The sequence below is a fragment of the Astyanax mexicanus genome, chromosome 15 (assembly GCF_023375975.1).
Source record: "Astyanax mexicanus isolate ESR-SI-001 chromosome 15, AstMex3_surface, whole genome shotgun sequence".
NCBI classification, from domain to species: Eukaryota; Metazoa; Chordata; class Actinopteri; order Characiformes; family Acestrorhamphidae; genus Astyanax; species Astyanax mexicanus.
This window is the reverse complement of record NC_064422.1, coordinates 33283475-33299128: the sequence shown is the minus strand read 5'-3', so window position 1 is coordinate 33299128 and position 15654 is coordinate 33283475. Positions and strand designations below refer to the sequence as shown.

Sequence of the window (15654 nt, the reverse complement as noted above, 5' to 3'; positions counted from 1 at the left end):
CTATAATTTACTATATCTTGCCCAGCCCTATTTAGCACTCTCATCAAATGCACCAGCTCTGCACTTAAATATGGGTCAAGGAGTGTGATGATTGCGAGGCTTCATTATGGTCTCCAACCTGCAGTAACTGACTGGGGCTCCACTAATCACAAAGAAACTGTGCGTTTTGGCTCCAAATCAGAGCTTTAACACACACATGCCAGTTAAAACAAGCAGCAAAGCCCCCCAACGCGGAGCGACACGATGTTTCCTCCCTCATTACAGGCGTGGTGGCCGTGAACGTTCCCTCCTATCCCCCCCTGAACAATGCCTGCCACTCGCGAGCTGCTGCGCTATAGCCCACAGGCAGCGCGTGAAAAAGGGCCACTTTGAGCGTTTTAAAGGTGCAGCCCGGACGCTCGTGAGCTCGGCAGCGAGGCTCGAGGGCGTCATGCACTGTACAGACCGCTGTGCATTGTTTTAAAGCATGCTTTCCCTCCACTCTCTCTCTCTCTCTTTCTCTATATAGGGTGTAATAGAGCAGCTCGTACCTGGTGCACCGCCGGCAGCCCCGCGCAGCAGCAGAGGGCGGCCAGCGCCAGCAACTCCCGCGCGCTCCGCTCCATCCTCTACCGCGCCCTGCGGCTCGCGCTCATGCTCGCGTACCGCGCGCGCCCTCCTCCTGGGTTCCCACTCGAGCGAGTATGTATGAGTACGGGTCCGGGTGGCGCGCGCGTATGTGTGTGTGCCTGTATGTGCGTGCTCTGTGCTGTTGTTAGCCGCTGTTAACGGCTCCGGTAGTGGGCGCGGCTTTGGTTGCCAAAGAAGAAGTGAGTGACGCTGCGTGATGAAGCGAGCCTCTTCCTCCTCCTCCTCCTCCTCAGTCTCAGACCTTCTGCAGGTTAATGTGTGTGATGTGATGTAGGGTCACTCAATACCCCCCACCCCCCACGTCCCTCTCCCCCCCTCCCAGTGCTGGACATAAATCTAACTGTGTAACTGGCACTGTCCCAATCCACATACTGCTCCACACTACAGTGACAGTCCATTGTACTTGAATTGTTAGCTCACGAGATGCTTTGGGAACATCCATATTTTTTATAAGTTGTGAGGTATTGTTTTTATAATGTTTCAAACCCTAGGCTGCAGTCAAGACCTGGTGTAGGTAAATGAGTGTGATGTGATGTACGGTCATTCACCCCTCCTTCCCTCATCTTCCCCCAGTGCTGAGCATAAATCTAACTGTGTTACTGGCAGCGTCCCAATCCACATACTGCTCCACATTAGTGCTGTGGTCAACAAAATCAAAAAAAGAGAGAAGGGGTGTGGGATAGATGGATAAGAAAAAAAGAAAGAAAGAAGGGCTCTGGACAGACTAAAATCATTAAACACGGTGAATCGCATTACTCTCCATGGATAATAGTTAAAGTTGTGAGGTGTTGTCTTAGTAATGTTTCAAATCCTAGGATAGACAGTTAAGGTAGGACAGGCAGCATCCTAATACACATACTGGATCTTTAAGAGATCAAATTGATTGTATGTAGTAAATGCTTTTGACTCATAGTAAGTATGGTCCAGATATTAAATCTGCCAGATGTTTGCTGAGAATCTGTGACTGAAGAAAGATTGTTGCCGACGGCACCTTTAAGTAGTTTACACTACGCCACTGAGCCAGCACAGAGAGAGAATGCCTCAGAGTAGCCGGCAACTAACACAGTCAGCAACTGTAAAACCCACCTAAAATTGTGTAGTGTGAACCAGGCATTAATGTGTGTGATGTGATGTAGGGTCACTTACCCTCCCCACCTTCCCTCATATTCCTCCAGTGCTGAGCATAAATGCTGGCGGTGTCCCAATCCACATACTGCTCTACACGATTGCTGTGGTCAACAAAATCAGAAAAGAGAGAGGGGGTGTGTGATAGATGCATAAAGCAAGCAAGAAAGAAATAAGGGTTCTGGGCAAAGTAAAATCATAAATCATGATGCATTTCATTACTTTCCATAGTGAATAGTTAAAGTTGTGAGGTTTGGTCTTAGCAATGTTCCAAAGCCTAGGCTAGACAGTCAAGATAGGACAGATAGCATCCTAATCCACATACTGGATCTCTTAGAGATTAGATTGGCTGCATGTAGTTAACAACTGGTCCAGATATTAAACCTGCTAGATGTTGGCATAGCATCTGTGAGATCCCCCCTTCCACTGTCCCTCATCTTCATCCAATGCAATCACAATTATCAAGACAAATTTTAAAAAGTGGGCAGCAGGGGGAGTGGGGGAATGGATGGATAGATAGATACAATCCATGACTCTTCAAGTTTAACCTCAAGGGACAGCTTGGAAACACCCAGGTCTGTGGAAGTTGTAAGGTTTTAGCTGCATTTTAAAGCCTAGGCTGCAGTCAAAGTGGACTGGATCCTTGGGTGACTGTTGGTCACATATACTATGGAACAACCTAACAAGGCTTTGTGGTTACCTCAAGTGTTGACACTGTTGTGTATAATTAATGTTATTTCAACTCTTAACATTATGAAGAGACAAATTATGAAAATGAACATTTTACGTTTTTCCTTGCAAAATGTTCATGGTGCATGGTTTTCCCCTTGCTCTCTTTGCATTTTATCGTGGGTATTTGAAGGTTGAGAAGGATACATCAGCTGTGTCCTCCAAATCCTAATGCTGCATTTCTTGGTTGTATAGTGACGTGGGAAATTTCATTATCACCATGTTATTACGATTATAACCACCTAACCACCTTGTTATGACAAATGTAATAATTTTATGCATGTTCATTTCACTAGATGTGATCATTTGTATGCATGGTTATTTTATTAGATGTGCTTAATCACACTTAATATTCACAGTGGTAATTCACTTCATATTAGCTCGTTTTGCAGAGTTACTCTTTAGGTCATTCCGACATTTGTGTACATGCTAGCTAGCAGAGAAACCTTGTCTGATAACCATTTTGGGTAAACACCAGGATGTGAACGTGAAGAGGTTATGCTGACATTTCTGACGAGAAACAACCCTAACAACTCTGTCTGGGAACAGAAGGGAGATTCTGTCTTGGGATAGAAGGGAGATTTGAAGGATGCTGTTGCAAGCGGAAACCCTATGTCCATATATGGTTTACGGTTCCGGATACAGCGGAGCGGGGATAAATAACGGCTCTGAGAAACTGTTACTCTCAGAGCACCTTCAGAGCGTGATGATTTCATGACTGATTGTACTCTCAATAATTTGCATTAATAAAAACTTGTTACTCATCTGACACGACTCAGAACTTAATATTTGTCTTTATTAATCGTCACAGGTATTTCCACCACAATACAAAGGTTTCTTTACTTTAAAGCTTATTCATGCAAGACAATGTCAATTATACTCATTGACAAAAAGAAAAAGAAAGAATGGAACAAATCTTCACATGTGTGAATGTAATGGTGATATGTAAAGGATTACAACATTAGAATGAAAGGAAAAAAATTGTGAGGTACACTGCACAACTAAAAGAGGCTCTAGTACCCTATTAGGCTGCCTCTAGCCTGAAAACATTTGATGTCAAAGAGTGTAGCATATGCTTCTACCATGAGAAAGGGTCTGCACAAGTTTACTTGCCATATGCATGAACACAGTTCTTCTCTTTAAATTCACTAGCTAGTTAATAGCCAACAGTCGTGTTTTATTTTTTTCCAGTGTAGTTTAAGGAAACGTCCAGGTCATTCAGGTCATCTAACACAGTAGTCAACAGACAGCTGTAAATGCCTACCACCCTCGCACATTACTGTTTGAAGGCTTTCATTATCTGAAGACTGCTGTTCAATGCTTGAATAAAGAAGCTTTTTGTTGAAAGTATAAATCTTTCCCACAGTCGCTGATGATGGGCACCAACAGAGAGGTTAAAAGTCTACTTAACTCCTGTCGGGAGTAGACAGAAGACAATTCAACAACCATGCTTTCCTTTAGGCAGCTGGCTGAGTATCTAAAAATTAAAGCTAAACAAAGCCCACAAATCTGAGAACGAATATAAAAACACACTTCCAAACCATTTTCAGCTCACAATTTCCAGTGTTCAGAAAACAGCAATTAAGTAGTACTACAAAAGTAAAGGCAAAAGAAAACTAGCAGATATGACTATTTGAAAGAGGAGAGGTAGTGCAACATTCTACTGTGTAAAGCTGCTTTTACAAACATTACACTGAGATACAATGAACGAAACAACTGGTAGTGCTGACATCCTTCTCCTGGCACCACTATTTGCATATTGGGTGTTTTTCTTCTCAATCACCACCAATATGTAGTCATTACAGCATATGCTACCTTCTCGCAAATTATTTAATATAATTTTTGACTGCTTGGTCTCAATGTTTTAGGCTGTAAGAGCAAGTTGCCATTTTTGTTACTGATTGTGACTATACTGCATGCATTGACCAAAAAGGTAGGTCTGGAGAAAAAATAACTGCAGTTCATGAAAATCTCATTGCCAGCTCGCTGCTGTCAGCACAAAGAGTTGCCCTATTATTAGTTAAAGACCAATATTATCTAAAAAATAACTAATAAAGTCATAATAAAAAAACAAAGTCATACTTCCCAACTTTGCATAAATATATCAAGCTGTGGGTCCAGTTTCGTAATGCTGGCTTTCCTCAGACATCTAATTAAGTGATTCATTTGCATATATTACACATCTGATGAAAAACAGTAAACAGAAAGAAGTCCTCTGATGATACCAAAATAATTTCGAGCAAATAAACATATCTTTGCTTGTTTTATGCTGCATTATCTGCTTGTGCACCCTTACATGTGCTGTATACAAAGCATATCAGATAAATCACATCAAGGACAATGAATCACCTAGCTCACTTTTTCATTGAAATTTGAAAATATCTTATTTTAAGTAACTAAATAAATACCTTTTCAAAGGATTCCTTTCATTGTTTTGTAAGGATGCTAAAGACTGAACACCAGCTGGACCTCTATTTATCTGATTTTAAATGGAGGAGCTGGAGTTGGAGCTGTCAAGCTGTCAGTCCGCTAGTTCAATCATATTATTATTGATCATGTGGTTTTTGTGCTGTTGGTCGCATTAACAGACACTCTTTACAAAGCTCTTTGCAGTTTCTTTTTGTTAAGTTTGATGGTAGAGATAAATGACCATTTTGATTCAAATAGTTACTAGATAGCCAGTTTATGTTAGTGTAGTCTGACATGCTAAACTGTATAGTATTTGTCTTTGGTCTTGGTCAAAGCTCCTGTTACATTTATTTTCTGGTAAGAAAAGTCGATATAGTATTAAATTAGCATATAGTATTAGCATTTTTTCCTTATTTTAATCTCTCTCACAGCAGAAGATCAGGTGTTAAAATATAAACTGCACTTTTGGTCGATCAGGTCCTTTATATTGCACTCTAAACTGTCTGAGAAGGTCTAGAAGAAGTGGAAGGGTCTACTAAAGAAACCAGGCTCCGCCCCTGGTCCCAATTGTTCAGACAGTGGTTGCATACAGAAAGGAACTGAACTACAACAGCCTTAATTATATACAATCACTGATCTAGTCATTTGTCTCAAATAATACAAACAACATAGCATCTTTTGGTCAAGGATAACACTGAAAGCATGAATGGCACCACAAAATCATCTATTGGACAAATGAACAAATAGTTATCTACAACAGGGAAACTATACATCAGCAAGCAAACACTGCAGAAACTAATATGGGACCAGAGCCAACCTTCCTAATTGCACGCTGCTGTTTTAGTGCTCTGTGTTATTAAAAAGTTACAGCTTATCTAAATATTTGTTCTCCCTACTACTGTTAAGATGCTAATTTAAGGTCTGAATTAGAACTGTTAAAAAAGCCTGGAGGCTTTGCAATAAAAAAAAATAGCAGACTAAGCATGAAAACAACAAAGATGTAGTAAAAATGCAAGAAAAAATGAGACAGCGAGAAAGAATAGGAGCTGGTTCTTATTCCGCTGATGAGACAAATTATTATTGGTGTAGCAGAGAAAAGGAGAGAGAAAGAAAGCAGGAGAGAGATAATAATGAAATGAGGACCTTTAAATTAAAGGATTAATTTGGATTCATTTATCACAGAAAAAAATAACCAGTTAATAAAATTAAAGCTGATTAATCACCTTTCTTGGTGCCCTTTGACTATTGTAGCTACAGTTCTGTCATTGTAATGTGATGGTGGAGAATGAAACAGCTCATAACTGAAGACCAGACATCATATGCATATCATATCGAAACAGCTGAATGTACGCCACAGTAAAATCATTCCGATATCAAAAATCTGCAGTTAACACAATCCATGTGTACTACTGAGTTTGGCTGTTAGCTAGCATTGAGCTGCATTCCGGTATTCTGTCTAACTTTCCTTTCCCACATTTTTCACCCAGTTTTTGTGGTGCTGTTTTTCTTTTTCTACCTTTGCACAGTGAATTGTGGGTAATCAAGGGCTACAAAGGATACATCAGTTGCACCCTTCAAATCACTATGAACATTTCTCAGATAAGGGTCCTACAAAGGGTCCTTCACTTTTGAACAGCCTTCAATGACGTAGCGGCTGAGAAATGCAGCCCACCTAGGATGCAGCCTTGACTTTGAGACACAGCTACTGTATAAAATAGCTAGAGCAGCTAATGAATGAAATGAAAATATCTCCAATACCTCTCTGAGCCATTAAAAATAGCAGTCTGCTGGTATTTAGTCTGGTGTTGAATCAGTAGGACAACTTGTATGTCACATTTGGAAACTGTGAAATTCAATGCATAAAAAGTAAGCCAAAACTATACTTACTATCTGTGGCTTTTTTAGATCTTTTGGGAGATTTAAAAAAAATGAAGGAGATTTAAGAAATTTTAAGGCAAATTCTGAAATTTCCAATGACCTTTTTCAGATCTTTTAAGGATATCCTGTCATATTAGAACTATAGCTATAAGTGACAGAGTACATATTAGTTTAGTTAGGGCTATTCCCATAAAGCTAATTAATGGGCTACAGCTCTAATATGCCTGCTTATAATAGACACAAACAACAGCTGGGAACCCCATGAGTGACCTTCTGCTTGTGGCATGCGCTCAGTGACCCACCCGTAGAGTCATATCACCCACACTCTCCTGCATACATTACACTCTCTCAATACACGCTTTCTTCCCCCACGCTCTTGACCTCCTCACTGGAACTAATGTACTGAATTTTATAGTCATTATTGCCTCAGTGCTTCAGCTCATCTGCTCCCCCATTGAACACTGGCTTTAACGGAGAGGAGCTGAGTGAAGAAGAGAGGAGGAGATGAGGATCTTACCGGGGTGCTATGGTGTGGTTGTCATGGCAACACAACAGTTAAATTCCCGACTGTACCTTTCAACTCTCATTGTAAATTTTCAGGCCTGTTCAGACACTTCTTTGTCTTTCTCGGTTGGGGTGGTGGAGAGACGTGGGCCCAATCCTATTTTTCATTTGTACCCCTTACCCCTTGTTTTTTCGAGTGCATCTGAGTTACAAGGGGAAGTGGTTGAAATCCTCCCTCTAAGAAACGGGGGACCGTTTGCCAAAAATAAATAAAAAAGGATGTTGCTTTATTATGTCTGGCCCACACTACAAGGCCCTACTCTTCCAATTCCAGGGTGATCATAAACATGATCTTCCCAGATTATCCTGTAGTGTGTGAAGTCTATAATCCCCAGAGCAGCCGAGGCCTCCCTAATTGTGAATCGTTAATATGATATTTATAACTCAGTATATTAAATTTAATATTTATGACTCATCCTGTATCCTGTAGCGTGGGATAGACACTGATCTCTAGTCACAAACGTGACTTTCAAGTAACTGTGCATTCACTTTATTGATATCCTTTTCTTTTTCTTGACTTTTTCTGAGCAGAAAACACTCACAACTAGCAATGGATTCACTGTAAACTGCCATATTTGTTGTATTTGAAATATAGTTTTGAGGATTCTTAGTGTGAGGTTGAGATTTAATTCATATGTAATACTGAGCAAAAGTTAGCTATTTACTAGCTTCTCATTTTAATTTTCCTATTCTAAATTAAATCATGCAGCAGTTTTAGATGACACAATGTAACTGCATTTAAGGTGGAATGGGAAATTTAGCTAGCTAGTTACTGTAATATGCTACAAGCGATTTTTAGGCTTGGTAACTACATTAAACTTAGGTAATGCAATTGTTATAACAAAGAAAATAATACATTTAAGTAGTATTGAGTAGTAATTTGTGTAGAATTGTCTTGTGTGCCTTTATTGGCTTCCAATCTCAATTTAGAGGCCATGTAGCCATAACACTTCACCCTACCCCTCTATCCTACCAAAAAGAATTGGGACACCCTACCCCTAGGCGAGATATGCAAAAGTTTTTGGCATATAAAAGCTCAAAAATGTGAAATATGTTTTAAAACCAATGATAGAAAAAAAATGTGTTTAATGTCGCCACTAAATCCCAAAATGAGTCTTAAACGTCTGCTGGGAATCAGAGCTAATTTTACCAGTCATTGCTCACAGCCTGAACTCATGTGCAAAAACACATGTGCTCATGCCCACACAAACACATGCACACAGTCGTTACGGGGGTGATGTCTGTCATAACTGCCGAGCCCAAAGGCATCAGCTCCCAATCCCATTAACCCCCTCTGCTGCAGCCAATCCCAACCAAAGCCTGTTGGTATGGAAACGAATGAAAGAGATGAACCATCAAACCCTTTTTTCTCGTTTTTTCCCCCAGGTTAGAGGCAGATGACGAGAATGAGCCATGGCCTATATAATTTGGTTCCAAAGTGGCTTTGTGTGAAAATGCCTCAGCTTTGTCTGCAATTTCCCTATTTTAGTCTTCATTCAAATTGAGTCAGTGGTGCTCAGACTTCATTGATGGATGGATTGGAGAAAAAATCATCATGCAGCTACATTTTCACTGACTCTCTACACAATTTTAAGCAGGTTAAAATATTTTTTAAAAAGCTTATTCTTGCTGTCCCAAAAGGCTGCGATCTTATAATTTTTATGCATTCCTATTATACTCAGCCAGCCTTGTCCCTTTGTTTGTCTCTGATCTTCTATGCACTGCCCATGTTATCTATTATTTTACTTGTGCTTTATTGTTTGTGTACATATAGTACAGATAGCCCTGTTCTTGTGATTTCTTTTTCTATAACATTTAGGAATATAGTATTTAGGAATTAGGAATATCTGTGGTTAATTTTTGTAATTTCATTTCTTTCTTTTGGAGCCATTAAGTGCCCTTTTATAAATATATTAAATGGTAGGTGCAAGAAGTGTGAGCGTTCAAAGTGTCTGAGAGCTTAGTGCTGCTTCTTAAACACCAAATACTACAATCACCACAAATACTACAGTTGGGGTTGTTTGCATTGTACTGCTGCTAAATTGGTTGGCAGAAGAGTATAATTTAATAATAATAATAAAACAATAATATTCATACAAGTTAAACATAAAATGAGCATATGGGGCACTTGTGAGCTCCCTTGTTGGGGAAATGTAAAAAAAGGTGATAATATACAGCCTTGCACACCAAGTGGTCATGCACAAACAAGGGGTGTAAGGGTTCATGTGTAATGGGACAGAGCCTCAGTAGCTACATTTCCACCTAAAGGATTTTTTAGGAATAGAACGGTTTAGCAGACTGAGGTTTACTGTCACTATGATCTGAGGAGAAATCCCGGATTGTGCTGCTTGCCATCAGCAGCCAGAGCCCGAGACAGGATATCTGGCCCTCGTTGCATCTGAGTGGGTAGATGGCACTCTCTCTACTATTCACTCCTAATGTGATGTTGGTCGGCACAGGCATCTGTTAGCTGATGTATCGGAGCTGGGGCACTGCACTTCCTCTTAGAGCAGGATGGCTATTAGTGAGTATTACGTGAATGAGTATTATTCACCCTTGGAGTGTTGGGAGCATTGCTAGTGATTAGGGATTGGGTAATTTGCCAATAAATTTTTAAAAACTGGTTCCAAATGTAAGCTATGGACATGGAATATGTCTGTAATAGTTAAGGATAAAGCATTCAGTATTTGCTCAACTTAGATTAACTATCATCAATGTTGTAAAATCCTGCAGTTTTCAGAAAAAACATCATTCACACAATTGTAAATTATTTCCCTTACAGTAAATGCAAAGATTCTGTCCCAAATTGAATACAAGCATTCTAATAAGTACTGAAAATTGTGTACTACCAATAAAATGCATTCATTACTACTGTAAGAAAAAGGTTTGATTTGGGATCAAATAATAAGAATAAGTCAGTGTGCACAGTGGAGAGGTATGCTGGATGGGAAAGGAGGTGAGAGAGCTTTTAAAAGGAACTCCACTTTTCAGCTTTTATAAAAAGAGATTTCCAGAAAAAGCTGCAGTTGCTTTTAATGGAAAGAAGCTCAGAGACGGGATCTCTCAGCAAGCAGCTCTGACGCAAAATAAAATAAATAAATAAATAAAAACTAAAAAGAAATAGAATCTCCTGATATGTAGATTACGGGAATTCTTACAGAAACCAAAGGAACAGAGTTTATGACATACAGTACATCACACTGGAGATCTAAACACATCCAACACAATTTGGCAGGTTTATGTTGTGAAGTAGCAGATGTTAGATATGCTTTTCTCTTTATTACAAGTGAGTGGAGTGTTCTGATAACTGTGAAACTGTCTTTAAAGAACCAATGTGTCTTATATTTTTGTACTTACACATAAAATGATCAAATTTTGTCAACAGATATTAAGAAAAAACATGTTAAATTTAAGCTCTGTCATCACTTTAGAGCAGTACTTTAGTCAGTATGTTCTTCTATGATTGTTCATTACAGAGCATATATTATGATTGTGTTTTAGCCCCTGCTTCCATAAACTGCCCATTCCCTAGTCCTATTTCTACACCCCGGGTTGCCAAGTATAAAAAAAAAAAACAGACAAGCACAGTGTTCTGCTGCTTCGGCATTCATTTAAAAGGTTGGCTAACTTTCTCCTGAACAGGTAAAACTGAGTTTTAGCTAAGGATAACTTACCATATCTAGGTAATTTCACCATCATAACAACCACTAGTTTGGATAGGAATGTAAAGTCATTGCAACATTTGTGTGACCATTAGTAATGGTATGTGTGCAAATGGGTTATCAAGAAAGCGATTATTTCAGACAGAGTAGTGTGTACTCTGTACAAGATACAGAGTAGTGCGGTGTCATGCCATCATGCTTCAACATTCTAACTTAAACTGCTTTCAGTGTGGCAGAAATATCCAACAGAAACTAAAAGTTTGACACTTGACCTTGTCTGGCACTTGTTTTTTAGCGTCCTGGCAACCTATGTGTCGTGTCTGGAGGAGAAGGAAAAGAGGCAGTCACTTTTCTTTAGTTTTAAATTGGACTGTGGAAGCCATTTTTACATGTATGCTGTCATTTAGTATATATTGTTTCTTTAACCTGAAAATGCTACTTAGTGTTGCTTTTAGAATTGCTCCTACAAGACCAAATCTTGCAGGAAAATAAAACTGCTGATTAGAGCTATGCAGACAATACTCAGATTTACATCGCCTGTTACAATAATGACTAAAGTCCCATTTACATTTTGTGTAACTGTATTAAAGCCAATAATACCTGGATGCATCTTAAGTTTCTCCAGCTAAACAGGGACAAAAGAGAAATGATTATATTTGGCCCCAGTAAAGAAAAACAGAAGGCCAATGCTTATCTCAAAGCAAAGGGTGTAACTGCTAATACACAAATGACGAATCTTGGTGTCCAGATTGATTCACAGCTCAGTTTTAACAGCCATATCAAATCTATTACAGAGTCGGCCTTCTACCACCTAAAAACATTCAGCATTCAGAGACTTTACGAGGGCAGAAGATCCAGAAAAACTCATTCACGCATTTATTTCCAGTAGATTACATTACTGTAATGGGTTCCGCAAAAAAAAAAAATCTATCAGACAACTGCAGCTTGTTCAGAACACTGCTGGCAGAGTGCTAACCACGACGCAGAGGCAGGAATACATCGCTCCAGTGCTCATTACACTGGCTTCCAATCAGCTGGAGAACAGAGTTTAAAATACTGCTCTCCGTCTATAAAGCACTAAATGGGATTGGACCAGCTTATATTTCTGAGATGCTGGAGAAATACCGGCCTAGTACACTCTTCAGATCAGTAGAGGTAGATCTGTTAACAGTACCCAGAACCAGAACTAAACATGGTGAGGCAGCTTTTAGATATTATGCTGCAGTCAACTGGAATAAACTCACAGAAAATTGCAAGAACAAGCTAAAAACATATATAATAAACCCACAGAAAATGTAAGAAAAAAGCTGTTTAACTTGCTCCTTTTTTTGCACACTTAGCAATTTATAGTTTTTTTATTCCTTCATTAAAATTTTTAATCATTAATCAATTCAGGTCTTGAATATCATATTCATTATTTTCTTGGGTGTGAAACTTTTCCTACAGTTCCACACCCTGAAATACTGTAAAAATGTACATCATGTCTTCATTTAAACTGCATGAAGGCCTCTTACCAGGCTCTATCTCAGAATGTGTCCCGAGGCTTTAGTTTACTGTTGTTTGTACTATTAGAAAACAGATGTTTCTTACGGCCTGATCGCAGTACAGTAGCCTGAATGTGCTGCTATACAGCAGTGCAGGCTAATGTGCGTGGTTTCCTTCGCGAACAGCGTGCTGTGTGATCTGTGAAGTGTTAAGTGTGAAGTTCGTACTGCGGCTTCCGTTATCCTCATCTATCCCCAGAGCCTGGAAGCAGAAGAGAAGCAGATCGTTTATCGCTGGGAGCCGCCGGCTCTATGAAGGCTGTTGTGAGATAGTGTTTGAAGTGGGGTGTGCCGTCGAAGACACAGGCGGCCTCATCCTAGGCTGTACCGCTCTAATTGAGGATCTCTCCGCCGGCATCATCAGCACCACACTAATGTCATTAACTAATCACGATGTCCAAAATGGAGATGGAGTGCGCAGGGCTTTACAATGAAAACATGAGAAAATATACAGTCTCTGCAGCCCTGCAGAGCTTAAGAATTCATTATCTTATGAAGGCTAATTAACTTGAGCGCTAAAAAGTTGTTCTCAGTTGCTTAAACACAATTGCTTATCCATCATCAACTGCTCACAAACCACAGAGCAGTTGAATGAGCTGCAAGAATTCTAACTACTTACAGATGAAACTTTTTAGTCAATGGTAGCGAATGCCACATAATTCAAGTAAATAATTCTATAATTTAAAAACATCTTGGCTAAAGCTCAGAGAAAGGTTTTGAAGTTTGTAAAATGAAAACTGGTATGGCAGTCTGCAGCATTATGGTGTTGCGACAAATGCCTTTTCTCCTTATTACAATTAAGACCTAAAAGCAATGCTCCAAAATCTAGGAGAAAGTCTTTCCTGGACAGCAGAGATAGTTAATCCCACAAAAGCATTAAATAACTATTTCTTAATGCCTATTAATTTCTAACATTTTTACTGTACATTTTAAGCATTTATACCATTACAGACACATTTTCAATGTTCCAATAAAAATCAGCTAAATCTTGAAAAAAGTTGCAGTGTTCCCCTCATCTCACTTATTTTGTATAAGCTTATTTAATATGCTCAGGATAAGTATTTTTTTTATCAAAGTTTGTGCCTTCTTTTTGACTATTTCCTGAACAAACTTCTGCACAAATAAAGGCAGCTGTGGTCAAAAGCTGCTCCCCTTTGTGCTATGCTGTTTGTCTGCCCATCAGGAGAATACTATGAAATGACTCTGGTTGCAATCTGGTTGCAGTCTTGCAAATAGTCATCCTGCGATTTTCTCTGTTTTTTTGCAGAGTAATGACAATTCTTTCGGTACTTCAGACTTCAGTCTTTTTAGATAACATTCAGAGCCTTTTCAAAGTCTTCTAGTGTACAGTCGGCATGACAAACAGAACTAAATATAACGGATATGTCCTTGCAGGTCGTTGCCCTATTTGTCAATCTGAGAAGCCTGGTTCTGGGTTGCTGAAGTGTTGCTTATTTATGCTCTTCCAGCAAAAATTACACCTGACTCCTCATTTCCCCGTCTGCTGCTGTCACTTCCCTAGCAGTAGAGGATGTGCAGGAATATAAATTCATGATGGCAGGGAGCTTAAACAACAAAGATACAGATAGGCCTATTCTCAATATGTCTTCTCGTGCACATTTGTATCACCATTTTCCACTGATCAACTGCCCGTTTTTCAGTACTAAAGAACGCATTTACCAACCAACAATAGTTGCTAACAACTGGTTCTGGATGTGTTCCTGCTCATTTTTAGTTCACTTGATTTATACAGGAATACTATGTTCTCTTATCTTGGGAGGCTCATATACCTCCAGTGGTAGCATTAACCAGGCTGCATAACAGCTTATGTTAATAGTGGCTCACTTGAAAGGCAGATTTTTTTTAAGTTACTATTGTAGCAACTCAATAAGTGTGCTATGCTCTTGTGTTCTTGTTTTACCCAGAGAGAGAGAGAGAGGCCCAGAAGCATGCAGTTCTGGCTTTGTACTCCAGATTTCAAGCACACCTGATTTAACTCAGCTGTTAATTGCCAAGTTTAATAGGTCTGACAATTAATAGGTGAAATCAAAGGCCAACTGTGCTGTGACTCCAGCCCCTGTTGCCCACCCCTGCTGTACAGTACTGATTGCCTGCCAACTGAAAACACACACCGCCATCTAGTGGAACATTTTGATGTTGAATAATTTTTTTATTATAATAATGTTGGTTAAGCTGTGTATGTTTTAATCAAAAAATAAAAACTGCTAAATACATCTACAGATGCTACTCCTTCAATCACATATTATCTTTACACAAAGACATTAAGAAATCTAATACAATTAGTAAAATGATGTTTACAACTTAGCTAATGTAATGCTAATGTTTTCCTAAATGTCCTTAGGGATCAACAAAGTATCCATCCATCCATCCATCCTATGAACCCATTCATTTTGGATTTACCTCACTCGGGAGCGCCCCCTAGTGCATGACAAAGTCGGTAGACATTCTCAAGTGGGTATTCTACTCTGTAGAGATTTTCTTAATAACAAAAAAAACTTTACTATAAATCTAGTTTCTTTGGTTTTACCAAATTGAAAACACAAGCCATCAAACAAAGCTGAACTGCTTAATTTTTTGCAACTGGAGTGGCATAAACGTATCCAAAAGCAGCGTGTAAGACTGGTGGAGGAGAGAAAAACAGGGTTATTCCACCAAATATTGATTTCTAAACTCTTAAAACTTTATGAATATTAACTTATTTTCTTTGCATTATTTGAGGTCTGAAAGCTCTGCATCTTTTTTGTTATTTTAGTCATTTATCATTTTCCGCAAAAATGCCCTAAAAGACATGAATTTTTACTTGAAATGTGGGAAAAATGCTGTCTGTAGTTTATAGAATAAAACAACAATATTCATTTTACTCAAACATATATCTATAAATAGCAACATCAGATAAACTGATTTAGAAACTGAAGTGGTCTCAATTTTTTTCCAGAGCTGTATTTTATTTTATTCATATTTATCTATTTTAACAATTGCTCTTTGGGTGTGACTGGACCGTGGGGATACGATTTAGTTCCACCTCATGTACCACACGTGATGTGAAATGACAATAAAATCTCCTTAAATCCTTGAATAGATATTTTTATATA

The 15654-nt window shown here is 39.0% G+C and overlaps 1 protein-coding gene across 1 annotated transcript in view; it reads right to left on the bottom strand.

Annotated features, from left to right (window-relative positions):
* Positions 1-867, bottom strand: part of si:ch73-127m5.1 (neurotrypsin) — a 42734-nt gene extending 41867 nt beyond the window's left edge. Inside the window, exon 1 of the mRNA XM_007259362.4 lies at positions 531-867. Within this exon, the coding sequence (XP_007259424.3) occupies positions 531-605 (75 nt within the window). The 5' untranslated portion in view covers positions 606-867. The remainder of the gene's footprint in view (positions 1-530) is intronic.
* Positions 868-15654: the final 14787 nt, after the last annotated feature.